Source organism: Tubulanus polymorphus, chromosome 3, assembly GCF_964204645.1.
Source record: "Tubulanus polymorphus chromosome 3, tnTubPoly1.2, whole genome shotgun sequence".
In the NCBI taxonomy this organism is placed as follows: domain Eukaryota; kingdom Metazoa; phylum Nemertea; class Palaeonemertea; order Tubulaniformes; family Tubulanidae; genus Tubulanus; species Tubulanus polymorphus.
The window spans coordinates 6,512,939-6,539,353 of NC_134027.1; the positions used below are offsets into that span (position 1 = coordinate 6,512,939).

At 36.7% G+C, this 26,415-nt stretch overlaps 3 protein-coding genes and 1 long non-coding RNA gene across 4 annotated transcripts; 1 reads left to right on the forward strand and 3 right to left on the reverse strand.

Annotated features, from left to right (window-relative positions):
• Positions 1–172: 172 nt before the first annotated feature.
• On the reverse strand, positions 173–7,478 carry LOC141902186 (putative 2-ketogluconate reductase). The gene is made up of 4 exons (XM_074789827.1): positions 7,420–7,478; positions 7,094–7,268; positions 6,819–6,997; positions 173–970 (listed from the first exon to the last, which is right to left on the reverse strand). The coding sequence occupies exons 1-4, from the start codon at positions 7,463–7,465 to the stop codon at positions 726–728; spliced, it is 645 nt and encodes a 214-aa protein (XP_074645928.1). The 5' UTR covers positions 7,466–7,478; the 3' UTR covers positions 173–725.
• A 1,032-nt stretch (positions 7,479–8,510) lies between these two features.
• LOC141901961 (putative 2-ketogluconate reductase) lies at positions 8,511–15,816 on the reverse strand. The gene is made up of 4 exons (XM_074789571.1): positions 15,757–15,816; positions 15,431–15,605; positions 15,156–15,334; positions 8,511–9,307 (listed from the first exon to the last, which is right to left on the reverse strand). The coding sequence occupies exons 1-4, from the start codon at positions 15,800–15,802 to the stop codon at positions 9,063–9,065; spliced, it is 645 nt and encodes a 214-aa protein (XP_074645672.1). The 5' UTR covers positions 15,803–15,816; the 3' UTR covers positions 8,511–9,062.
• A 1,125-nt stretch (positions 15,817–16,941) lies between these two features.
• Positions 16,942–26,127, reverse strand: LOC141901804 (putative 2-ketogluconate reductase). Its single transcript, XM_074789288.1, has 4 exons — positions 25,661–26,127; positions 25,345–25,519; positions 25,073–25,251; positions 16,942–17,644 (listed from the first exon to the last, which is right to left on the reverse strand). The coding sequence occupies exons 1-4, from the start codon at positions 26,043–26,045 to the stop codon at positions 17,400–17,402; spliced, it is 984 nt and encodes a 327-aa protein (XP_074645389.1). The 5' UTR covers positions 26,046–26,127; the 3' UTR covers positions 16,942–17,399.
• On the forward strand, positions 21,597–23,573 carry LOC141901806 (uncharacterized). Its single transcript, XR_012618863.1, has 3 exons — positions 21,597–21,664; positions 22,105–22,169; positions 23,419–23,573. It is a non-coding gene; the product is annotated as an uncharacterized LOC141901806 (long non-coding RNA).
• Positions 26,128–26,415: the final 288 nt, after the last annotated feature.

Genomic DNA, 26,415 nt, shown 5'->3' on the forward strand with positions numbered 1-26,415 from the left:
AATTCTAAATAGAAATGAGTCTTCGTTAACCTCAAGATATCTTTCTAATTCGTCATTTTCGGTTTTTTTCTAAAATGAATACCGGTATATTGCTGAATATTTTTGATTTTATAGAAGCTTTCTATATGCTTGTCACGAAGTATTTGTTGTTGTTGCCTGGAAAATTATGGCATGTGATTTTGCGGTTGGTTCGACCAATGTTTCTACGAATAGTGCTGTTGTAAAACAGCAGAGAGACAAATTTCCTCCTTCTAATTAAAACAAAATAACACGATGTCCTTTCATAAACATTTCTATTAATATATATAAATCATTTAAGCTAAAGCTAAAAATCAACCTTTTATCTTCATTTAAAGTTTACCTGGTACATAACAAGTATAAATAGTTAAAGATCGCGCGGTTATATGAAATATTATATTAAATTTAACAGCACTCTTGCAAAAAACGTACTCTATTAGAGAATAATTGTTTAATCACAGACATGTTTTCTAATTTTTTTTGTAGCTTATATAATGAGACATAAGCTGAACACATTTCAGACAAGTAAATTATCATTTAATCGAAAACCAAAATATTTCATTTTAATTTTTGGAATTTGCAAGTCCACCCGCCAACCTGGCATTTCCATTAAAAGAAGTGTTTATCCATCAATGAGTATGAAATGCGCATTAACGTAAAAATCTGACAGACATCCCCGAATATGAGACTGTGATCTCGATTACAAATCAGACTTCACTAGGTAATGGACATCCACATAATGCTGCTTCCATATTTCTAATAACAAGATCCTGCATTCGTTCTCGAGTTTGTACAGTATATGTACCGATATGAGGCACAACAATTACGTTTGGCAGTTTACAAAGTTTATGTCCTTTTGGCAGCGGTTCTGGCTCGGTAACATCTAATGCGGCACCACGAATTTTGTTACTACTTAAAGCTTCGTACAACGCTCCATGGTCTATAACACCACCTAGGAAAAATAGGAGAAATCTTACAGATTAGGCCTGGCGCTAAGGAAAAAAAACAATTCTTTCAATACAGCGTTGGCAGTTTATTAGGGTTTTCTGTTTCTTCACAGAAAACCCTATTGAAATTCGCGTGATTATTATTAGGGTTTTCTGTTACATCACAGAAAACCCTATTGAGATTCGCGTGTTTCTTATCATTATTATTATTATTTTTTTTTTTCCACACATTTTTTGTCAAAAGTACATAGGCTTTTTTACATTACCGCTGTTGCCGATACAATCCGTCTGATATCATTCAGCTCAGTTCGATCTACAAATACTCCGTGCGAATTTTGAAGAATCAACGTTAGAAAAAGCACTGTCGGGCCGTAAACATCGAAAATTGAGCCCCATTCAAAGAGCCGACATGTTTTTCTAAGTCGTCTTTCCGAAATCTACCGCACATTTCTTGTCACATCGATTATCAATTCAAGCATAAATTAACAAATTTATTACCCAAAGATTGCACATTCTGTCGCGGTTTTTAAAAACTGATTTTAACAATAACCCATTTTCCTCATCAAATTATAATACCAATACACAGGAAATTTACTACTTTAGATTTTAAAAGCACTGTCGAGCCGTAAACATCGACAAATCGACGTGTGTCACTACATCGTCGTTCCGGGAATCAGCTGCGAGTTTCTCCTCATTCTGAGAATCAAATCGAGTACAAATTAATTTATTACTACCAGTGATTTGGCTGCGGGCGTCAAGCAGTTAATTTAGCAATACCTATTTTTCTTTACCAAATTTACCGTGTTTTTACTAAGATAAATCATAAGTGTACCGGGGAGTCGTAGGCCTAAACTAAACACGCCGAAGAGATTATAGCGGAGAAAAGCTGTTATGTCGACGAGGTATCAAAATTAAAGAATATATTACTTTATTCGGCCGCGGGCCTCCATATCAATACCATCAATACTCTATATTTCCTACAGTACATACCGATCATTGTCAAATCCACAAGGTATTTACTAAATACAAGTATAAAACACACTCCTATCCGTATGCTGGACTCACACTTGACATTCGGAGTAAGCGTTCGCTGTGGGGGAAAGGAGATCGTTTCGCTGTGTCGCTTGAAGTGTTTATCGAGTTTTACGCGACCTTAAAGCTTTAGTATGGTGGCTGATAAGATAACAAAACACGCATATGCAAATGAGGGTGACATTACGACAAAACGACAAAACTAAAATAACGCAAGAAAACAATGATTTTGATTTTGTCGCCCGCGACAATTCATTATTTTGGTTTTATCGCCCACGACAATTCATTACTTTGGTTTTATCGCCAGCGACAATGCATTATTTTGGTTTTGTCGCCCGCGTCAATTCTTCTTTTTGGTTTTGTCGCCCGCGACAATTCATTATTTTGGTTTTATATTTTGTTTTTGTCGCCCGCGACAATTTTATTTTTTGGTTTTGTCGCCCGCGACAATTCAATATTTTGGTTTTATTGCCTGCGACAATTCAATATTTTGGTTTTATCGCCCGCGATAATTCATTATTTTGGTTTTGTCGCCTGAGAAAATTCATTATTTTGGTTTTATCGCCCGCGACAATTCATTATTACGGTTTTATCGCCCGCGACAATTCATTATTTTGGTTTTGTCGCCCGCGATAATTCATTATTTTGGTTTTGTCGCCTGAGAAAATTCATTATTTTGGTTTTATCGCCCGCGACAATTCATTATTACGGTTTTATCGCCCGCGACAATTCATTATTTTGGTTTTGTCGCCCGCGACAATTCACCATTTTGGTTTTGTCGCCCGCGACAATTCACCATTTTGGTTTTGTCGCCCGCGACAATTCATTATTTTGGTTTTATCGCCCGCGACAATTCATTATTTTGGTTTTATCGCCAGCGTCAATTCATTATTTTGGTTTTGTCGCCCGACAATTCTTTTTTTGGTTTTGTCGCCCGCGACAATTCATTAGTTTGGTTTTGTCACCCGCGACAATTCAATATTTTGGTTTTGTCGCCCGCGACAATTCATTATTACGGTTTTATCGCCCGCGACAATTCATTATTTTGGTTTTGTCGCCCGCGACAATTCACCATTTTGGTTTTGTCGCCCGCGACAATTCACCATTTTGGTTTTGTCGCCCGCGACAATTCATTATTTTGGTTTTATCGCCAGCGACAATTCATTATTTTGGTTTTGTCGCCCGACAATTCTTTTTTTGGTTTTGGCGCCCGCGACAATTCATTAGTTTGGTTTTGTCGCCCGCGACAATTCAATATTTTGGTTTTGTCGCCCGCGACAATTCAATATTTTGGTTTTGTCGCCCGCGACAATTCATTATTTTGGGGCGACATCATGGGTTCTGACAATTTACAGACATTAGAGGTTCACCAAATGGAGGGTTCACCATTGACTCTTGTCCCAATCACATTGCCTACCGGTCCAGCATACGTTCCAGCCAGTCAGGTTTATTCGGTTACATCAGATTACACAACTGAAGATGTCGATCCTGTTCTACAAGGTCGACAAAATATGATCGAAGCTTCAGCTGATATTCTGAAAGAAGCTGAACAACAGCAATAATTCGTTGCGGGTTTCAAACGTTTTCTAGAATAAATCTCTTTCTACAGTAGTGGTAGAACTCGGTTAAGTCATCACCAGATTGGTTGTCACATTGCTTAAGTTGTCCCTAATGTTTGAATCTCAATTTGTATTAAAATTCAATTTATTTAGTGTAAGTTGTCATTTGGATAATCTTTGGACATGAAAAATGATCATCCCAGCTATGATGACCTAATTACTGCATTCAACGTGTATAAATGAATGCTACACAGTGGAACCTCATTATAATGACTGTGGCTATAACAATTTATCGGTTATTAGAAGCCAACAATTTTGTAATGGATACAGCATAAACTATCAGTTATAACAAACATATTTTCTGGTCCCATGAATTTTGCTGTAATTAGGTTCTATTGTAAGGGAGCATCTCAAAATTTCGATAGTATCCTCAATTAGAATGACTGTCTAATTGATTTTAACCCCCACCTCCCTTTGATTAGACACATGCCAAAGTTGGAACTATTGATTTTCAAATGAGAGACCACAGGCAAAGATAAGACATTCTCACGAGCGTATTTCGATCCCAACTTTTAATTGAAAAATAGATAAGCAAAATTACAAGTGGAAAACATATATATTAAACTCTTAATAGACTTTATTAACAAAATCAAATATATCTGAAATACCAACAGCATCTAAAAGAGAGACGGTTAAATCTACTGCTTGTAATATATATATATATATATATATTTCAAACTGCAATTCAATGTTATCTTGCACCGCATTAAATCAATAGTTCGGCAGTCGTGATGAATCCGCAGGAGGCCTCCACCCCCTTCCGCGAGTTATTCTAATTGAAGTAACTATCGAAATTTTCAGATGCTCCCTAAAGTAATCTATGTTAGATTATCGAATTTATGGTAAACTATGGTTATTATTAATTCATATTATATAGTAGTACTGCATAATTTTTGCAGTAGGCTTGGGATTTTCATAAAATTAACATGTTTTGACAGATTTATTATTGATATTCCTCTAATCTAAGTAATATGACGCAGCAGGCTCATCAGGTGGAGTCATCTGTACACCTAATGTAGCATACTCCTAACTCGGGTTTCCTTTTTGGAGAAACAAACTCTGTACCTCCCAGGTTTACTACACCAGTCTCGCTCCAAACTCAACAATTTTAACTTTGAACTCTCTGGCATCTAGTAAGGAGAAGGCCTCGGGCTGAAAATCCTATTATAGACGACACATCTAACGTTTGTTGTATTTTTTTTAAAAATGTATGTACATGTGCAAATGGAGCCAATAATTTGCATAACAGACTAATAATAATTATTGAATAATGTGATCATAATACATGTACTGTAGAACCTCATTGATACAGGCTTGGTGGGCATAGAAAAATGTTGATAAACCGGTTTTGTATTACCATTTGTGAATGTGGATTAATATATAAGTTACGTATATATGAATGCAGTGTTAATATTGTTTCAACATGGTAAAGTGATGCTTTAAGAATCAAGGGGCCAGTTGCACAATCATGGCTTGAATTTCAGAATTCGAAATATATCGCCAATCTCACGACTCAAGACCAGTCTTGAAAAAAATTGAAGGCCACTTTTGGACAACTGAACAACTTGGCCCCGTTTTATATTGGCCCTAATATGAGACCTGTATCACTAAAATCATTAGGCTAAAAAAAATTGATACCTTGTTTCTCCGCTCTGCTGAGCTTAAATGTTGACCCGGCCGGCTGCCTATCTACCCTATACATTACTTTTTTAAAAATCGTGATCAATTTTACCATAACAAACCAGGCCGCTATAGAAATGAACTGTTTACAAATTTTATCATATTTTACTAAAATGACCCGGCCGCTGCGGAGAAACAAGGTATCATTTTTGTTTAGCCTTAGTTTCTGAAGATTTTCGAGTAGAATTAAACAACTCTGATGCATAATAAATTATTTCACCTGTTAAAATTGAATAATCATTAAAACTAAAAATCAATTTTTTACCAATTACCATTAAAGTTAACATAATGAAAATATTTAAAGATCATGCTGTTGCAATCATGTGAGAAACTAACTTTGATTAAAACGCACTCATTTGTTATTATTGCCAAAAATCATGCAAAACATTAGAAAACAATTGTTTAAGATATTACAGACACCTTTTTTGATATACGTTTATACCGTAAATATATATAGATATATATTACGCGAGCTTATGTATATAATGAGAAATATGATGTACAAATTTCAGACAAGTAAATTATTATTTGATCAAAAATCTAAATTTCCAAATTCAATTTTATTTACTGTTATTTGCTCTTCACTTCTATGTTGACTAGGCATTTCGATTTGGAGAAGTTTTCATCCACCAATGTATCGGTAATGTGACAATTTTGACTCTCAACTTCACTGAGAATGGATAATGAATATTTCTGATTTCAATTAAATACAGTATTAGATTAAGACTTCACTAGGTAACGGCTGTCCAGACAATGCCGCTTCCAGATTTTTAATAACAAGATCCTGCATTCTTTTCCGAGTTTGTACTGTATGTATACCCATATGAGGCACAACAATTAAGTTTGGCAGCTTACGAAGCTTGTGTCCTTTTGGCAGCGGTTCTGGTTCGGTTACATCTAATGCGGCACCACGAATTTGGTTACTAGTTAAAGCTTCGTACAACGCGTCATGGTTTATAACACCACCTAGGATAACAAGTGGAAATCCTTCCAGTAGGCCTGGGATTTTTTTTTCAAAAATACAATGTGCAGGGATGAGATGCATGTGAGAAATGTGAACAGTTCTGAAAAGTACATTTTTATGTGAAATGTGAAAATTTTGGAAACTATGTGATATTTTTTCGAAATTCTTGTCATCAAAAAAATTTCTTTTCTAGTTTTTCAGGTTTTATGTATAGTTTGTTTTATCTCTGGGCTCTGCTTTGACCCTAGATAGACGATAGTACCTGTACATGTTCATAGTCGAGTATCAGTCAGAAGTACCTTAATTACAGGTCAATATTGTTACATTGTCTTTAACATGTTTAACTAACAATTCTCACATAAAATCGCATTAGGTAAATGTCCCTTATGAAAAAGTTAATGCGAGTTTTTGGCATAGAAAAATGTGAAAAATTGTGTTTTTGGTGTGAAGAAATGTGAAAATTTCAGAATCTTGCATTCGATCCCATCTGAACATGAATATGTTCAATAAAGCGTCAACAGTTTATTCCTGAGATTATCATTCATATAGTACGCCTACCTCTAGCCACATTGATAACAGTAGCTGTCCGCTTCATAGCTTTAAATTCTGGCTCGCTTATCATGTGTTTTGTCTCTGGTAGCAATGGGCAAGTAATTATGATAAAATCACACAGTGGAAGCATGTCGTGTAGTTTATCACAATATGTAGCACCAACAGCATTTTCATCTTCAATGCTCCTTGTAAAAGAATAATGTATTATATCAGACTTCAGGGTAAAAACGTGAATAAGTTTTTCAACTAAAATAACTGGAGACCCGTATCCAATCAATCACCTTCTTTTTCTGTTGTGATAATAAATCTTCATTTTACAACTTTTAGCTCGGCAGGCTACCTCGTAACCAATCGAGCCCATGCCAACAATTCCTAATGTTGCGTAACAGACATCAACGCCCACTGGAAGTGATGTGCGGTCCAGTGATGAAGTTTTATCCATGGAAATGGTTATCCCTGTAAAAGACCATTGTTGGAAAATGGAACTGCACTTGCAGTATTGCCATACTAGTGAGTGAATAGACTGTTAGGAAACTTCCTACAGTATGTGCAGATGTGATAATATTCATAGTATTGAAATATTTTCAAGAAGCTTCTGTGCACCTACCCAGGTATAAGTTTCTGGCTGATGCAAGCATCAATGTCATAGCCATATCAGCAGTAGCATCACTTACAACTCCAGGTGTATTAGCAACTTTCACACCATGAGAATTGATGAACTTGATGTCGATGTGATTGACGCCCGCTCCAAAATTGGTCAAAACCTTCAGATTAGTATAGAGTAATATATTTTCGTAAAGCTCGATTGGTTCATCACATTCAGAGGCGGTGACTACTGCAACTATATCTTCACGCTTCACCTCTGATTTCTTTTTGATGATTTCTTCGATACAGACAACTTTGAAGTTTTTCCTAAGTTTTTCTCTTAATTCCCGACATCCTGTAAAAATCATCAACACGCACGGCTTGACTTCGCCCGTCCAATTTCTAGTTGACATGGTCCGACACAACTAGGTGAAAACTGTAGGGAGAAACGAAGTGATGCAGCGCTATCTTTATTTTGAATGTACTGAAATATTAACTTTTATGCACTGACCCTACACGTATATACGTCCATACCCTACATAAAATGAGAGGGTGTGACGCATGTAAGCTACATTTGAATAGGATTATCCAACCGTCAGCTGTTATTTTGGCTTCGTTATTGTGGGATTTCTATCGTTATGCTGCAATTTGTATGAATACTACTGGCCACTGTACTGTATATTAATTAACATGCTAAGTTAGGTGTTTTATCTATTGATCATTACCATAATCCCACAGAGACTTGACACAAGGATTTTGACCACAGTATCCTAGGTACTATAGTACCTAGGATACTGTGCTCAAAACACTTTTGTGTCAAGTCCCTGTGCCATAATCCATGAACAGATACTTTCATTTGGCTTTCAGAAACTCTGCCGCGATCGATTGCGGCTTAAATCAAGGTTTAACATACATTATAATCTATTTACAAATACAAACTAATTCTAAATAGAAATGAGTCTTCGTTAACCTCAAGATATCTTTCTAATTCGTCATTTTCGGTTTTTTTCTAAAATGAATACCGGTATATTGCTGAATATTTTTGATTTTATAGAAGCTTTCTATATGCTTGTCACGAAGTATTTGTTGTTGTTGCCTGGAAAATTATGGCATGTGATTTTGCGGTTGGTTCGACCAATGTTTCTACGAATAGTGCTGTTGTAAAACAGCAGAGAGACAAATTTCCTCCTTCTAATTAAAACAAAATAACACGATGTCCTTTCATAAACATTTCTATTAATATATATAAATCATTTAAGCTAAAGCTAAAAATCAACCTTTTATCTTCATTTAAAGTTTACCTGGTACATAACAAGTATAAATAGTTAAAGATCGCGCGGTTATATGAAATATTATATTAAATTTAACAGCACTCTTGCAAAAAACGTACTCTATTAGAGAATAATTGTTTAATCACAGACATGTTTTCTAATTTTTTTTGTAGCTTATATAATGAGACATAAGCTGAACACATTTCAGACAAGTAAATTATCATTTAATCGAAAACCAAAATATTTCATTTTAATTTTTGGAATTTGCAAGTCCACCCGCCAACCTGGCATTTCCATTAAAAGAAGTGTTTATCCATCAATGAGTATGAAATGCGCATTAACGTAAAAATCTGACAGACATCCCCGAATATGAGACTGTGATCTCGATTACAAATCAGACTTCACTAGGTAATGGACATCCACATAATGCTGCTTCCATATTTCTAATAACAAGATCCTGCATTCGTTCTCGAGTTTGTACAGTATATGTACCGATATGAGGCACAACAATTACGTTTGGCAGTTTACAAAGTTTATGTCCTTTTGGCAGCGGTTCTGGCTCGGTAACATCTAATGCGGCACCACGAATTTTGTTACTACTTAAAGCTTCGTACAACGCTCCATGGTCTATAACACCACCTAGGAAAAATAGGAGAAATCTTACAGATTAGGCCTGGCGCTAAGGAAAAAAAACAATTCTTTCAATACAGCGTTGGCAGTTTATTAGGGTTTTCTGTTTCTTCACAGAAAACCCTATTGAAATTCGCGTGATTATTATTAGGGTTTTCTGTTACATCACAGAAAACCCTATTGAGATTCGCGTGTTTCTTATCATTATTATTATTATTTTTTTTTTTCCACACATTTTTTGTCAAAAGTACATAGGCTTTTTTACATTACCGCTGTTGCCGATACAATCCGTCTGATATCATTCAGCTCAGTTCGATCTACAAATACTCCGTGCGAATTTTGAAGAATCAACGTTAGAAAAAGCACTGTCGGGCCGTAAACATCGAAAATTGAGCCCCATTCAAAGAGCCGACATGTTTTTCTAAGTCGTCTTTCCGAAATCTACCGCACATTTCTTGTCACATCGATTATCAATTCAAGCATAAATTAACAAATTTATTACCCAAAGATTGCACATTCTGTCGCGGTTTTTAAAAACTGATTTTAACAATAACCCATTTTCCTCATCAAATTATAATACCAATACACAGGAAATTTACTACTTTAGATTTTAAAAGCACTGTCGAGCCGTAAACATCGACAAATCGACGTGTGTCACTACATCGTCGTTCCGGGAATCAGCTGCGAGTTTCTCCTCATTCTGAGAATCAAATCGAGTACAAATTAATTTATTACTACCAGTGATTTGGCTGCGGGCGTCAAGCAGTTAATTTAGCAATACCTATTTTTCTTTACCAAATTTACCGTGTTTTTACTAAGATAAATCATAAGTGTACCGGGGAGTCGTAGGCCTAAACTAAACACGCCGAAGAGATTATAGCGGAGAAAAGCTGTTATGTCGACGAGGTATCAAAATTAAAGAATATATTACTTTATTCGGCCGCGGGCCTCCATATCAATACCATCAATACTCTATATTTCCTACAGTACATACCGATCATTGTCAAATCCACAAGGTATTTACTAAATACAAGTATAAAACACACTCCTATCCGTATGCTGGACTCACACTTGACATTCGGAGTAAGCGTTCGCTGTGGGGGAAAGGAGATCGTTTCGCTGTGTCGCTTGAAGTGTTTATCGAGTTTTACGCGACCTTAAAGCTTTAGTATGGTGGCTGATAAGATAACAAAACACGCATATGCAAATGAGGGTGACATTACGACAAAACGACAAAACTAAAATAACGCAAGAAAACAATGATTTTGATTTTGTCGCCCGCGACAATTCATTATTTTGGTTTTATCGCCCACGACAATTCATTACTTTGGTTTTATCGCCAGCGACAATGCATTATTTTGGTTTTGTCGCCCGCGTCAATTCTTCTTTTTGGTTTTGTCGCCCGCGACAATTCATTATTTTGGTTTTATATTTTGTTTTTGTCGCCCGCGACAATTTTATTTTTTGGTTTTGTCGCCCGCGACAATTCAATATTTTGGTTTTATTGCCTGCGACAATTCAATATTTTGGTTTTATCGCCCGCGATAATTCATTATTTTGGTTTTGTCGCCTGAGAAAATTCATTATTTTGGTTTTATCGCCCGCGACAATTCATTATTACGGTTTTATCGCCCGCGACAATTCATTATTTTGGTTTTGTCGCCCGCGATAATTCATTATTTTGGTTTTGTCGCCTGAGAAAATTCATTATTTTGGTTTTATCGCCCGCGACAATTCATTATTACGGTTTTATCGCCCGCGACAATTCATTATTTTGGTTTTGTCGCCCGCGACAATTCACCATTTTGGTTTTGTCGCCCGCGACAATTCACCATTTTGGTTTTGTCGCCCGCGACAATTCATTATTTTGGTTTTATCGCCCGCGACAATTCATTATTTTGGTTTTATCGCCAGCGTCAATTCATTATTTTGGTTTTGTCGCCCGACAATTCTTTTTTTGGTTTTGTCGCCCGCGACAATTCATTAGTTTGGTTTTGTCACCCGCGACAATTCAATATTTTGGTTTTGTCGCCCGCGACAATTCATTATTACGGTTTTATCGCCCGCGACAATTCATTATTTTGGTTTTGTCGCCCGCGACAATTCACCATTTTGGTTTTGTCGCCCGCGACAATTCACCATTTTGGTTTTGTCGCCCGCGACAATTCATTATTTTGGTTTTATCGCCAGCGACAATTCATTATTTTGGTTTTGTCGCCCGACAATTCTTTTTTTGGTTTTGGCGCCCGCGACAATTCATTAGTTTGGTTTTGTCGCCCGCGACAATTCAATATTTTGGTTTTGTCGCCCGCGACAATTCAATATTTTGGTTTTGTCGCCCGCGACAATTCATTATTTTGGGGCGACATCATGGGTTCTGACAATTTACAGACATTAGAGGTTCACCAAATGGAGGGTTCACCATTGACTCTTGTCCCAATCACATTGCCTACCGGTCCAGCATACGTTCCAGCCAGTCAGGTTTATTCGGTTACATCAGATTACACAACTGAAGATGTCGATCCTGTTCTACAAGGTCGACAAAATATGATCGAAGCTTCAGCTGATATTCTGAAAGAAGCTGAACAACAGCAATAATTCGTTGCGGGTTTCAAACGTTTTCTAGAATAAATCTCTTTCTACAGTAGTGGTAGAACTCGGTTAAGTCATCACCAGATTGGTTGTCACATTGCTTAAGTTGTCCCTAATGTTTGAATCTCAATTTGTATTAAAATTCAATTTATTTAGTGTAAGTTGTCATTTGGATAATCTTTGGACATGAAAAATGATCATCCCAGCTATGATGACCTAATTACTGCATTCAACGTGTATAAATGAATGCTACACAGTGGAACCTCATTATAATGACTGTGGCTATAACAATTTATCGGTTATTAGAAGCCAACAATTTTGTAATGGATACAGCATAAACTATCAGTTATAACAAACATATTTTCTGGTCCCATGAATTTTGCTGTAATTAGGTTCTATTGTAAGGGAGCATCTCAAAATTTCGATAGTATCCTCAATTAGAATGACTGTCTAATTGATTTTAACCCCCACCTCCCTTTGATTAGACACATGCCAAAGTTGGAACTATTGATTTTCAAATGAGAGACCACAGGCAAAGATAAGACATTCTCACGAGCGTATTTCGATCCCAACTTTTAATTGAAAAATAGATAAGCAAAATTACAAGTGGAAAACATATATATTAAACTCTTAATAGACTTTATTAACAAAATCAAATATATCTGAAATACCAACAGCATCTAAAAGAGAGACGGTTAAATCTACTGCTTGTAATATATATATATATATATATATTTCAAACTGCAATTCAATGTTATCTTGCACCGCATTAAATCAATAGTTCGGCAGTCGTGATGAATCCGCAGGAGGCCTCCACCCCCTTCCGCGAGTTATTCTAATTGAAGTAACTATCGAAATTTTCAGATGCTCCCTAAAGTAATCTATGTTAGATTATCGAATTTATGGTAAACTATGGTTATTATTAATTCATATTATATAGTAGTACTGCATAATTTTTGCAGTAGGCTTGGGATTTTCATAAAATTAACATGTTTTGACAGATTTATTATTGATATTCCTCTAATCTAAGTAATATGACGCAGCAGGCTCATCAGGTGGAGTCATCTGTACACCTAATGTAGCATACTCCTAACTCGGGTTTCCTTTTTGGAGAAACAAACTCTGTACCTCCCAGGTTTACTACACCAGTCTCGCTCCAAACTCAACAATTTTAACTTTGAACTCTCTGGCATCTAGTAAGGAGAAGGCCTCGGGCTGAAAATCCTATTATAGACGACACATCTAACGTTTGTTGTATTTTTTTTAAAAATGTATGTACATGTGCAAATGGAGCCAATAATTTGCATAACAGACTAATAATAATTATTGAATAATGTGATCATAATACATGTACTGTAGAACCTCATTGATACAGGCTTGGTGGGCATAGAAAAATGTTGATAAACCGGTTTTGTATTACCATTTGTGAATGTGGATTAATATATAAGTTACGTATATATGAATGCAGTGTTAATATTGTTTCAACATGGTAAAGTGATGCTTTAAGAATCAAGGGGCCAGTTGCACAATCATGGCTTGAATTTCAGAATTCGAAATATATCGCCAATCTCACGACTCAAGACCAGTCTTGAAAAAAATTGAAGGCCACTTTTGGACAACTGAACAACTTGGCCCCGTTTTATATTGGCCCTAATATGAGACCTGTATCACTAAAATCATTAGGCTAAAAAAAATTGATACCTTGTTTCTCCGCTCTGCTGAGCTTAAATGTTGACCCGGCCGGCTGCCTATCTACCCTATACATTACTTTTTTAAAAATCGTGATCAATTTTACCATAACAAACCAGGCCGCTATAGAAATGAACTGTTTACAAATTTTATCATATTTTACTAAAATGACCCGGCCGCTGCGGAGAAACAAGGTATCATTTTTGTTTAGCCTTAGTTTCTGAAGATTTTCGAGTAGAATTAAACAACTCTGATGCATAATAAATTATTTCACCTGTTAAAATTGAATAATCATTAAAACTAAAAATCAATTTTTTACCAATTACCATTAAAGTTAACATAATGAAAATATTTAAAGATCATGCTGTTGCAATCATGTGAGAAACTAACTTTGATTAAAACGCACTCATTTGTTATTATTGCCAAAAATCATGCAAAACATTAGAAAACAATTGTTTAAGATATTACAGACACCTTTTTTGATATACGTTTATACCGTAAATATATATAGATATATATTACGCGAGCTTATGTATATAATGAGAAATATGATGTACAAATTTCAGACAAGTAAATTATTATTTGATCAAAAATCTAAATTTCCAAATTCAATTTTATTTACTGTTATTTGCTCTTCACTTCTATGTTGACTAGGCATTTCGATTTGGAGAAGTTTTCATCCACCAATGTATCGGTAATGTGACAATTTTGACTCTCAACTTCACTGAGAATGGATAATGAATATTTCTGATTTCAATTAAATACAGTATTAGATTAAGACTTCACTAGGTAACGGCTGTCCAGACAATGCCGCTTCCAGATTTTTAATAACAAGATCCTGCATTCTTTTCCGAGTTTGTACTGTATGTATACCCATATGAGGCACAACAATTAAGTTTGGCAGCTTACGAAGCTTGTGTCCTTTTGGCAGCGGTTCTGGTTCGGTTACATCTAATGCGGCACCACGAATTTGGTTACTAGTTAAAGCTTCGTACAACGCGTCATGGTTTATAACACCACCTAGGATAACAAGTGGAAATCCTTCCAGTAGGCCTGGGATTTTTTTTTCAAAAATACAATGTGCAGGGATGAGATGCATGTGAGAAATGTGAACAGTTCTGAAAAGTACATTTTTATGTGAAATGTGAAAATTTTGGAAACTATGTGATATTTTTTCGAAATTCTTGTCATCAAAAAAATTTCTTTTCTAGTTTTTCAGGTTTTATGTATAGTTTGTTTTATCTCTGGGCTCTGCTTTGACCCTAGATAGACGATAGTACCTGTACATGTTCATAGTCGAGTATCAGTCAGAAGTACCTTAATTACAGGTCAATATTGTTACATTGTCTTTAACATGTTTAACTAACAATTCTCACATAAAATCGCATTAGGTAAATGTCCCTTATGAAAAAGTTAATGCGAGTTTTTGGCATAGAAAAATGTGAAAAATTGTGTTTTTGGTGTGAAGAAATGTGAAAATTTCAGAATCTTGCATTCGATCCCATCTGAACATGAATATGTTCAATAAAGCGTCAACAGTTTATTCCTGAGATTATCATTCATATAGTACGCCTACCTCTAGCCACATTGATAACAGTAGCTGTCCGCTTCATAGCTTTAAATTCTGGCTCGCTTATCATGTGTTTTGTCTCTGGTAGCAATGGGCAAGTAATTATGATAAAATCACACAGTGGAAGCATGTCGTGTAGTTTATCACAATATGTAGCACCAACAGCATTTTCATCTTCAATGCTCCTTGTAAAAGAATAATGTATTATATCAGACTTCAGGGTAAAAACGTGAATAAGTTTTTCAACTAAAATAACTGGAGACCCGTATCCAATCAATCACCTTCTTTTTCTGTTGTGATAATAAATCTTCATTTTACAACTTTTAGCTCGGCAGGCTACCTCGTAACCAATCGAGCCCATGCCAACAATTCCTAATGTTGCGTAACAGACATCAACGCCCACTGGAAGTGATGTGCGGTCCAGTGATGAAGTTTTATCCATGGAAATGGTTATCCCTGTAAAAGACCATTGTTGGAAAATGGAACTGCACTTGCAGTATTGCCATACTAGTGAGTGAATAGACTGTTAGGAAACTTCCTACAGTATGTGCAGATGTGATAATATTCATAGTATTGAAATATTTTCAAGAAGCTTCTGTGCACCTACCCAGGTATAAGTTTCTGGCTGATGCAAGCATCAATGTCATAGCCATATCAGCAGTAGCATCACTTACAACTCCAGGTGTATTAGCAACTTTCACACCATGAGAATTGATGAACTTGATGTCGATGTGATTGACGCCCGCTCCAAAATTGGTCAAAACCTTCAGATTAGTATAGAGTAATATATTTTCGTAAAGCTCGATTGGTTCATCACATTCAGAGGCGGTGACTACTGCAACTATATCTTCACGCTTCACCTCTGATTTCTTTTTGATGATTTCTTCGATACAGACAACTTTGAAGTTTTTCCTAAGTTTTTCTCTTAATTCCCGACATCCTGTAAAAATCATCAACACGCACGGCTTGACTTCGCCCGTCCAATTTCTAGTTGACATGGTCCGACACAACTAGGTGAAAACTGTAGGGAGAAACGAAGTGATGCAGCGCTATCTTTATTTTGAATGTACTGAAATATTAACTTTTATGCACTGACCCTACACGTATATACGTCCATACCCTACATAAAATGAGAGGGTGTGACGCATGTAAGCTACATTTGAATAGGATTATCCAACCGTCAGCTGTTATTTTGGCTTCGTTATTGTGGGATTTCTATCGTTATGCTGCAATTTGTATGAATACTACTGGCCACTGTACTGTATATTAATTAACATGCTAAGTTAGGTGTTTTATCTATTGATCATTACCATAATCCCACAGAGACTTGACACAAGGATTTTGACCACAGTATCCTAGGTACTATAGTACCTAGGATACTGTGCTCAAAACACTTTTGTGTCAAGTCCCTGTGCCATAATCCATGAACAGATACTTTCATTTGGCTTTCAGAAACTCTGCCGCGATCGATTGCGGCTTAAATCAAGGTTTAACATACATTATAATCTATTTACAAATACAAACTAATTCTAAATAGAAATGAGTCTTCGTTAACCTCAAGATATCTTTCTAATTCGTCATTTTCGGTTTTTTTCTAAAATGAATACCGGTATATTGCTGAATATTTTTGATTTTATAGAAGCTTTCTATATGCTTGTCACGAAGTATTTGTTGTTGTTGCCTGGAAAATTATGGCATGTGATTTTGCGGTTGGTTCGACCAATGTTTCTACGAATAGTGCTGTTGTAAAACAGCAGAGAGACAAATTTCCTCCTTCTAATTAAAACAAAATAACACGATGTCCTTTCATAAACATTTCTATTAATATATATAAATCATTTAAGCTAAAGCTAAAAATCAACCTTTTATCTTCATTTAAAGTTTACCTGGTACATAACAAGTATAAATAGTTAAAGATCGCGCGGTTATATGAAATATTATATTAAATTTAACAGCACTCTTGCAAAAAACGTACTCTATTAGAGAATAATTGTTTAATCACAGACATGTTTTCTAATTTTTTTTGTAGCTTATATAATGAGACATAAGCTGAACACATTTCAGACAAGTAAATTATCATTTAATCGAAAACCAAAATATTTCATTTTAATTTTTGGAATTTGCAAGTCCACCCGCCAACCTGGCATTTCCATTAAAAGAAGTGTTTATCCATCAATGAGTATGAAATGCGCATTAACGTAAAAATCTGACAGACATCCCCGAAAATGAGACTGTGATCTCGATTACAAATCAGACTTCACTAGGTAATGGACATCCACATAATGCTGCTTCCATATTTCTAATAACAAGATCCTGCATTCGTTCTCGAGTTTGTACAGTATATGTACCGATATGAGGCACAACAATTACGTTTGGCAGTTTACAAAGTTTATGTCCTTTTGGCAGCGGTTCTGGCTCGGTAACATCTAATGCGGCACCACGAATTTTGTTACTACTTAAAGCTTCGTACAACGCTCCATGGTCTATAACACCACCTAGGAAAAATAGGAGAAATCTTACAGATTAGGCCTGGCGCTAAGGAAAAAAAACAATTCTTTCAATACAGCGTTGGCAGTTTATTAGGGTTTTCTGTTTCTTCACAGAAAACCCTATTGAAATTCGCGTGATTATTATTAGGGTTTTCTGTTACATCACAGAAAACCCTATTGAGATTCGCGTGTTTCTTATCATTATTATTATTATTTTTTTTTTTCCACACATTTTTTGTCAAAAGTACATAGGCTTTTTTACATTACCGCTGTTGCCGATACAATCCGTCTGATATCATTCAGCTCAGTTCGATCTACAAATACTCCGTGCGAATTTTGAAGAATCAACGTTAGAAAAAGCACTGTCGGGCCGTAAACATCGAAAATTGAGCCCCATTCAAAGAGCCGACATGTTTTTCTAAGTCGTCTTTCCGAAATCTACCGCACATTTCTTGTCACATCGATTATCAATTCAAGCATAAATTAACAAATTTATTACCCAAAGATTGCACATTCTGTCGCGGTTTTTAAAAACTGATTTTAACAATAACCCATTTTCCTCATCAAATTATAATACCAATACACAGGAAATTTACTACTTTAGATTTTAAAAGCACTGTCGAGCCGTAAACATCGACAAATCGACGTGTGTCACTACATCGTCGTTCCGGGAATCAGCTGCGAGTTTCTCCTCATTCTGAGAATCAAATCGAGTACAAATTAATTTATTACTACCAGTGATTTGGCTGCGGGCGTCAAGCAGTTAATTTAGCAATACCTATTTTTCTTTACCAAATTTACCGTGTTTTTTGCTAAGATAAATCATAAGTGTACCGGGGAGTCGTAGGCCTAAACTAAACACGCCGAAGAGATTATAGCGGAGAAAAGCTGTTATGTCGACGAGGTATCAAAATTAAAGAATATATTACTTTATTCGGCCGCGGGCCTCCATATCAATACTCTATATTTCCTACAGTACATACCGATCATTGTCAAATCCACAAGGTATTTACTAAATACAAGTATAAAACACACTCCTATCCGTATGCTGGACTCACACTTGACATTCGGAGTAAGCGTTCGCTGTGGGGGAAAGGAGATCGTTTCGCTGTGTCGCTTGAAGTGTTTATCGAGTTTTACGCGACCTTAAAGCTTTAGTATGGTGGCTGATAAGATAACAAAACACGCATATGCAAATGAGGGTGACATTACGACAAAACGACAAAACTAAAATAACGCGAGAAAACAATGATTTTGATTTTGTCGCCCGCGACAATTCATTATTTTGGTTTTATCGCCCACGACAATTCATTACTTTGGTTTTATCGCCAGCGACAATGCATTATTTTGGTTTTGTCGCCCGCGTCAATTCTTCTTTTTGGTTTTGTCGCCCGCGACAATTCATTATTTTGGTTTTATATTTTGTTTTTGTCGCCCGCGACAATTTTCTTTTTTGGTTTTGTCGCCCGCGACAATTCAATATTTTGGTTTTATTGCCTGCGACAATTCAATATTTTGGTTTTATCGCCCGCGATAATTCATTATTTTGGTTTTGTCGCCTGAGAAAATTCATTATTTTGGTTTTATCGCCCGCGACAATTCATTATTACGGTTGTGTCGCCCGCGACAATTCATTATTTTGGTTTTGTCGCCCGACAATTCTTTTTTTGGTTTTGTCGCCCGCGACAATTCATTAGTTTGGTTTTGTCGCCCGCGACAATTCAATATTTTGGTTTTGTCGCCCGCGACAATTCATTATTACGGTTTTATCGCCCGCGACAATTCATTATTTTGGTTTTGTCGCCCGCGACAATTCACCATTTTGGTTTTGTCGCCCGCGACAATTCATTATTTTGGTTTTATCGCCCGCGACAATTCATTATTTTGGTTTTATCGCCAGCGACAATTCATTATTTTGGTTTTGTCGCCCGACAATTCTTTTTTTGGTTTTGGCGCCCGCGACAATTCATTAGTTTGGTTTTGTCGCCCGCGAATATTCAATATTTTGGTTTTGTCGCCCGCGACAATTCAATATTTTGGTTTTGTCGCCCGTGACAATTCATTATTTTGGTTTTATCACCCGCGACAATTCAATATTTTGGTTTTATCGCCCGCGATAATTCATTATTTTGGTTTTATCGCCCGCGACAATTCATTATTTTGGTTTTATCGCCCGCGACAATTCATTATTTTGCTTTTGTCGCCTGGACAATTCACCATTTTGGTTTTGTCACCCGCGACAATTCATTATTTTGGTTTTGTCGCCCCGACAATTCTTTTTTTGGTTTTGTCGCCCGCGACAATTCATTAGTTTGGTTTTGTCGCCCGCGACAATTCAATATTTTGGTTTTATCGCCCTCGACAATTCATTACTTTGGTTTTATCTCCAGTGACAATTCTTGTTTTTGGTTTTGACGCCCGCGACAATTCATTATTTTGCTTTTGTCGCCTGGACAATTCACCATTTTGGTTTTGTCACCCGCGACAATTCATTATTTTGGTTTTGTCGCCCCGACAATTCTTTTTTTGGTTTTGTCGCCCGCGACAATTCATTAGTTTGGTTTTGTCGCCCGCGACAATTCAATATTTTGGTTTTATCGCCCTCGACAATTCATTACTTTGGTTTTATCTCCAGTGACAATTCTTGTTTTTGGTTTTGACGCCCGCGACAATTCATTATTTTGGTTTTATACTTTGTTTTTGTCGCCCGCGACAATTTTTTTTTTGGTTTTGTCGCCCGCAACAATTCAATATTTTGGTTTTGTCGCCCGGGACAATTCATTATTTTGGTTTTATTACCCGCGAAAATTCAATATTTTAGTTTTATTGCCCGCGATAATTCAATATTTTGGTTTTATCGCCCGCGACAATTCAATATTTTGTTTTTATCGTCCGCGACAATTCATTATTTTGGTTTTATCGCCCGCGACAATTCAATATTTTGTTTTTATCGTCCGCGACAATTCATTATTTTGGTTTTGTCGCTCGAGACAATTCATTATTTTTGTTTTGTCGCCCGTGACAATTCAATATTTTGGTTTTGTCGCTCGAGACAATTCATTATTTTGGTTTTGTCGGAACATTAAGTTTTTTGGTCGATCAGTGTGTAAAGGTCGTTTTGGAAATTTACTCAGTCTGGTATATTTTGGATTACTGTGTATGTCATTTGTCAGGACATTAAACAGAAGACGACTTAGGATACTACCTTGCGTGACTCCACTAGTTAGACCGTCTCATTCCAAGATGAGGCGTTCTGTTGATTTCGGTTACAAGTTTCCGTTCAGAGATAACTGCTGAGCCATTTTAACGACCTATCATTGATACTGTTTCCTAATAGCCTTTTTAGTAATGGCTGATGTTGAGCCTTATCAAATGCTTTGTTGAAATCCACCGTTGAACAGGATTCTAAGACTGTGCAGAAAACCCGTTATCGCTGCTTTGCAGCTATATTTATTTTTTTTTTCCCTTTTCCACACAGTTTTGGTTAAAAATGTAAAGGCTTCCTTACCTTACCGCTGTCGCCGATACAATCCGCATGATATCCTTCAGCTCACTTCAATCTCCAGATACTGCATGGGAATGTTGATAAATCCACGTTATAAAGGCACTGTCGAGCCGTAAACATCGGAAATTTGGCTCCGTTCAATTAGTAGCCATGTTGTGTTTTCTTTCAGAAATTTCTCTCTTCTTTTCGAGGAAGAGCTATCGAATAATTCCCTCTCTTCTCCACAATCAATTTAAAGTCAATTTTATGAATTTATTGCTCAGCGGGTCCGAGTCCAAGAGTTTACGAGTCCGGGATTCGCGTGTCTGACAGGTTTACGCGAATTTGTTTGTTACCTCTTTAATATTTTTGATTTCTTGTTATTCCGGTTATTTCATTTAAGTATATTGCTGATCAGTTCATGTAACCAAAAGCGTCAATAAACAGATTTTGAATTGATCAAGTTTAAATCAAGGTCGTTGAGTCGCGGAGGGCTACTAGAATTACGTTCGACTCAGAGTCAGGCATCAGACCACAATTAGGTTAGTAGCTCGAAGATGCGTAGGGCCGGACCCCAAAAATAGTACCTAGAGTGAAGAAGAGGTCCCCCATAAATGTTGCCATAATTTCTGCAAATGGGATAGGTAACGAATTTCGGTTATATGTATGAAATCCATTGATCCTGAGAGACAGATCGATGATGAAGTAAGGGATTCCCTGGACTTTTTTTGCTTGGAGTAAGGGTACCAAACACGGTGGGGGATTCCCTTAGATATTTGGCTCGGATGTACTGGCATACCTGTACTGGGATACCCCTCCTTTCTAAAGGTTTGATTATTTCAAAAGTTAGGTTGGGTACGTGGGGCGAAAACCACTTCAATGCGTAGCTAAGATGCTGGCCTATGAGCCATAAGCAGGATTTCCCCTGAATTTACGCGCTTATATATGAACTAAACTCTCGAATTTCTTGTTTTTACTATAGGATATAGAAGATTTTGGAATAGTGGTCTGAGCTCAGAGAGAAAACAAACGACAGAAAAGTATCAGGTGATTATCGAAAGCCTACTACGGTACACACAGTTGACAAACAGTGTTAGGCCTGTGCCGGTTGGTGCGTACTGGGAATAAATATACTGGTTGGTCAGTTGGTTGTGAAGTGTGGAAGCTAAGCAAGAAAGCCTACCTCTACCGGTATTTATTTGTCTATATATATAGGCCTATTATATAGTACCAAATAGCATTTTAAGTACATAGTTGTTACCCGTATGTGACTGTACGGTGATCTCCACAGGTTAACCGTACGTGAGTTCCCTACTAACGCCGTACCTGAGTTCCTAGCAGCCAATACCATTTTAAGTATATACGAAGTTGTTACCCGTACGTGACTGTACGGTGATATCCACAGGTTAACCGTTCGTGAGTTCCCTAAAAACGCCGTACGTGAGTTCCTAGGCCTATAATCTGCTAACGCGCATGCGTGAAAGAATAGAGTTTGGGTTAGGTGAGGCTAGGCTATTTGTAAATCAAATTTCATCCACCCTGCAGTTACGTTCTGTGGCACAGTGGGTTAATCACCGGACTTCAACTGGATTTTTTTTTCCTTTGGTTTCGAATCCCAATATTGCAAGTCTGAGCCTCAACGTACTCACATACGGCTAACCTGTAGAAATCACCGTACAGTCACGTACAGGTAACAACAGCGTTTTAAGTATTACGTGAGTACAACAAGCCTACCATGCCTATGTACTACAAACACAACTTTTTCCCTCTTGTCGGCCCTCCAGTGATGTTACTATAGGGCCTTACTGGTGCCATTATAACATGGATAGGATTTGGTCAGGACTAGCCTAAAGTCTAATTCAGTCTATGTACTAATTCACTCGATAGGCCTATTTTTAAAACAATACAGTGAAATATTCACACGCAGAAAGGCTAATTGATTTGAGCCATGTGATTAAGTTTGGCCAGGCCTTCTCTGACCTGCTGACATTATTAGTCAAACCAAAACGTTCATGTGGTCACGGCTTGTATACCAGAAATCATTGTAGGCCTGTACATTTTGCTGTTCGTAGGTTTGGTATACCGATTTCTCCATTCTTGACTAATAAGTGTACGGTACAGCTGTACGCATTATACAATTGTTCCAATGGGAATAGAGCCTTTTGATTGGGCTTATTATTTCCTGCTTTAGAATACTGAAATAAACCTAATGTTCATTCAAAAATCCAACATCGGTGAAAGTTTGATTACTGTATACATGTACTGTAGGTTTTCATGTTGTATGAATATTTTGCAGTTCAAATGGGTATGATGCTGATTCCAATGTCAAACGCATGAAGTTAGATGGTCAAGGACCGTCAACACCAAGATATCTCTCTTCGACCGATGTTGTACCATAGAAGATCTGATTCTTTTAACTCAAGGAAAGTGATTCAACACGATCGACATAACACTGGAATAGGTTTGCAGTAACTAACGGTTCATTTCATTTAGTCCTATGTACTTTTTAGCCAATTTGGATTTGATTGTAATTGAAACTCTGGAACTGTTAACAAAAGACAAGTAAGACAAGTTGAAAAAACAGTTATGCTTGATTCTCATGTTCAAATTTAATTCAAATTTATTTTATTACATCATATTTACAAAGCATATCATTGGTTCATACAGTAATAAAAATTAGGGCAGAACAAATATTATTACAGAAACTCCAAAAAGGCAATAAATTTCTATAACTAAATGAACATTATTTTTAGCCCACTTGGGACTTTAGTCCCAGCGGGCTATTGCGTTCACTTTTCGTCCGTCGTCCATCTGTCCGTCCGTAGACGGAATCCAGTTATTTTGGGAAGTTTTGAAGACGCTTCAAGGTAATGTCTTGATATTTGGGTTGCACATGTATCTACCCTAGACACATCTTCAGCCCTAAAACTGGCTGTCAGAATCAAGATGGCCGACTGGCAGCCATTGTTATTCGCCAAAATCAACACTTTTTACACATTTTTGAACTTTTTGAGGGAAATTTTGAAGATGCTTTGATCAATTACCTTGATCTTTCGTATATATGTGAATCCCCCCAGGGCCCATCAACAGAACAAGAATTGGGATACAGACTCAAGATGGCCGTCCTATGACCTTTTTTAGTGTCCAAAAATGTCAATTTTGGCCCGAATTCTCAGTTTGCCATTTCTCATTGCAGTTTGTGATGGGTATTCTTTGAAAAGGGATGTTTTATACCTTTGATACCTGAATTGTTAGATTGTTGAGCATTTGGAACCACTTTCCAAGTGGGCATGGTGTCCCTGGACCCCTAGTTCTAATAACTCAGATCAAGAGTGACTCTCCCGTTTATTAGGAAACACACGCAACTTGTGGAATAGGTTTGATTTACACACATGTTGCAGGTATCAATTGTTTATCACTATAGAATTTGTAATCCATAAAAGCCAAAATCAACATCAGCTGGAAACCCAGACCAAATCAAATCATAATTTATTGATTGAATCTACACTACAATATATGTATTTATTCAAATATTTCAATAAAAACATTAACTTCTTAAATCTATTCTAAATCATAATACGTTCTTATCTGTGAATTCACTCAATCTATCGGCTCAGCAGGTGCTTAAGATGAGTTCTTAATAGGACAGATCCATTTTTAAGGATGGTGATAATACAGTATCATGATGTTTGAATACCAAAATAAATGCCTGGTCAAATATATTAATATTTGTGATTGTACGTCCGCGTATGTTCAGTTTCAAAGCTGAATCATATTTGACGTTTACACAGTGGTTGCATATTAGGTTCGAATCCGTCAATGCATTTTATTCTATGTATCGATATTTCAATTTACTACAATTCCCATCATTCTGAATGGCTTTACAGAAAACCCATCATCGCTGCTTTGCAGCTATATTTCGAGATTATCATTCATTGTAGTATGCCTACCTCTAGCCACGTTGATAACAGTAGCTGTCCGCTTCATAGCTTTAAATTCTGGCTCGCTTATCATGTGTTTTGTCTCTGGCAGCAATGGGCAAGTAATTATGATAAAATCACACAGTGGAAGCATGTCGTGTAGTTTATCACAATATGTAGCACCAACAGCATTTTCATCTTCGATGCTCCTAGTAAAAGAATAATGTATTCAGACTTCAGGGTAAAAATATAGGAGAAGTTTTTCAACTCAAATTATTGGCGATTCCAATCCAATTAATCACCTTCTTTTTCTGTTATGATAATAAATCTTCATTTTGAAACTTTTAGCTCGGCAGGCTACCTCGTAACCAATCGAGCCCATGCCAACAATTCCTAATGTTGCGTAACAGACATCAACGCCCAGTGGAAGTGATGTGCGGTCCAGTGATGAAGTTTCATCCATGGAAATGGTTATCCCTGTAAAAGATCATATGGAGAGGTTGGAAATCTTGGAATAGCAACCATACCAGATGAGTGAATAAACTTCCAAATTATTTGCAAACGTAATTTACATTCATAGTCATATGAATGATTTTCAAGAAGCATCTTTTTTCCTACCCAGGTATAAGTTTCTGGCTGATGCAAGCATCAATGCCATAGCCATATCAGCAGTAGCATCACTTACAACTCCAGGTGTATTAGCAACTTTTACACCGTGAGAATTGAGGAACTTGACGTCGATGTGATTCATGCCAACTCCAAAAGAGGTTAAAATCTTCAAATTAGTATAGAGTGCGATATTTTCGTAAAGCTCGTTTGGTTCGCCACACCCAGGAGCTGTGACTATAGCGGCTATATCTTCACGCTTCGTCGACTTATTCTCGATGTCTTCGATGTAGACAACTTGAAAGTTTTCACCAATTTTTTCTATTAATTCATGATTTTCTGTGATGATCGCCAACACGCACGGCTTTTCATCGCCCATCGAATTTTTAGTTGACATCGTCGGGAAAGTTTGGTTGTACGACACCACAGTCCTCCAAACGGTAGTGCCACTACTGGAGTTGACGCCTATGCTGAGTGTACTGAAATATTAACCGTCTCGTGCTGCCCCTGTTGGCGGTGTAACTCAAACTCGCATGCCGCAGTAGGAATATCCAGCTGTCGCCGGTTCGCGCAGTATTCGGCCTCTGAATTACGGACAAAATTTATCACTCGGGCGGCGCTGTCCGGTGTTGCGTATTTTTATCACTTTAACCGATGTTTTGTAGAAAATATTTCATCTATAAGTATATTTTTCTCCATTAACGTGATTAGGCCTAACAATCAGAAATAAGCTTATAGATTAAAGGTGATTTGATGAATTTTTTTCA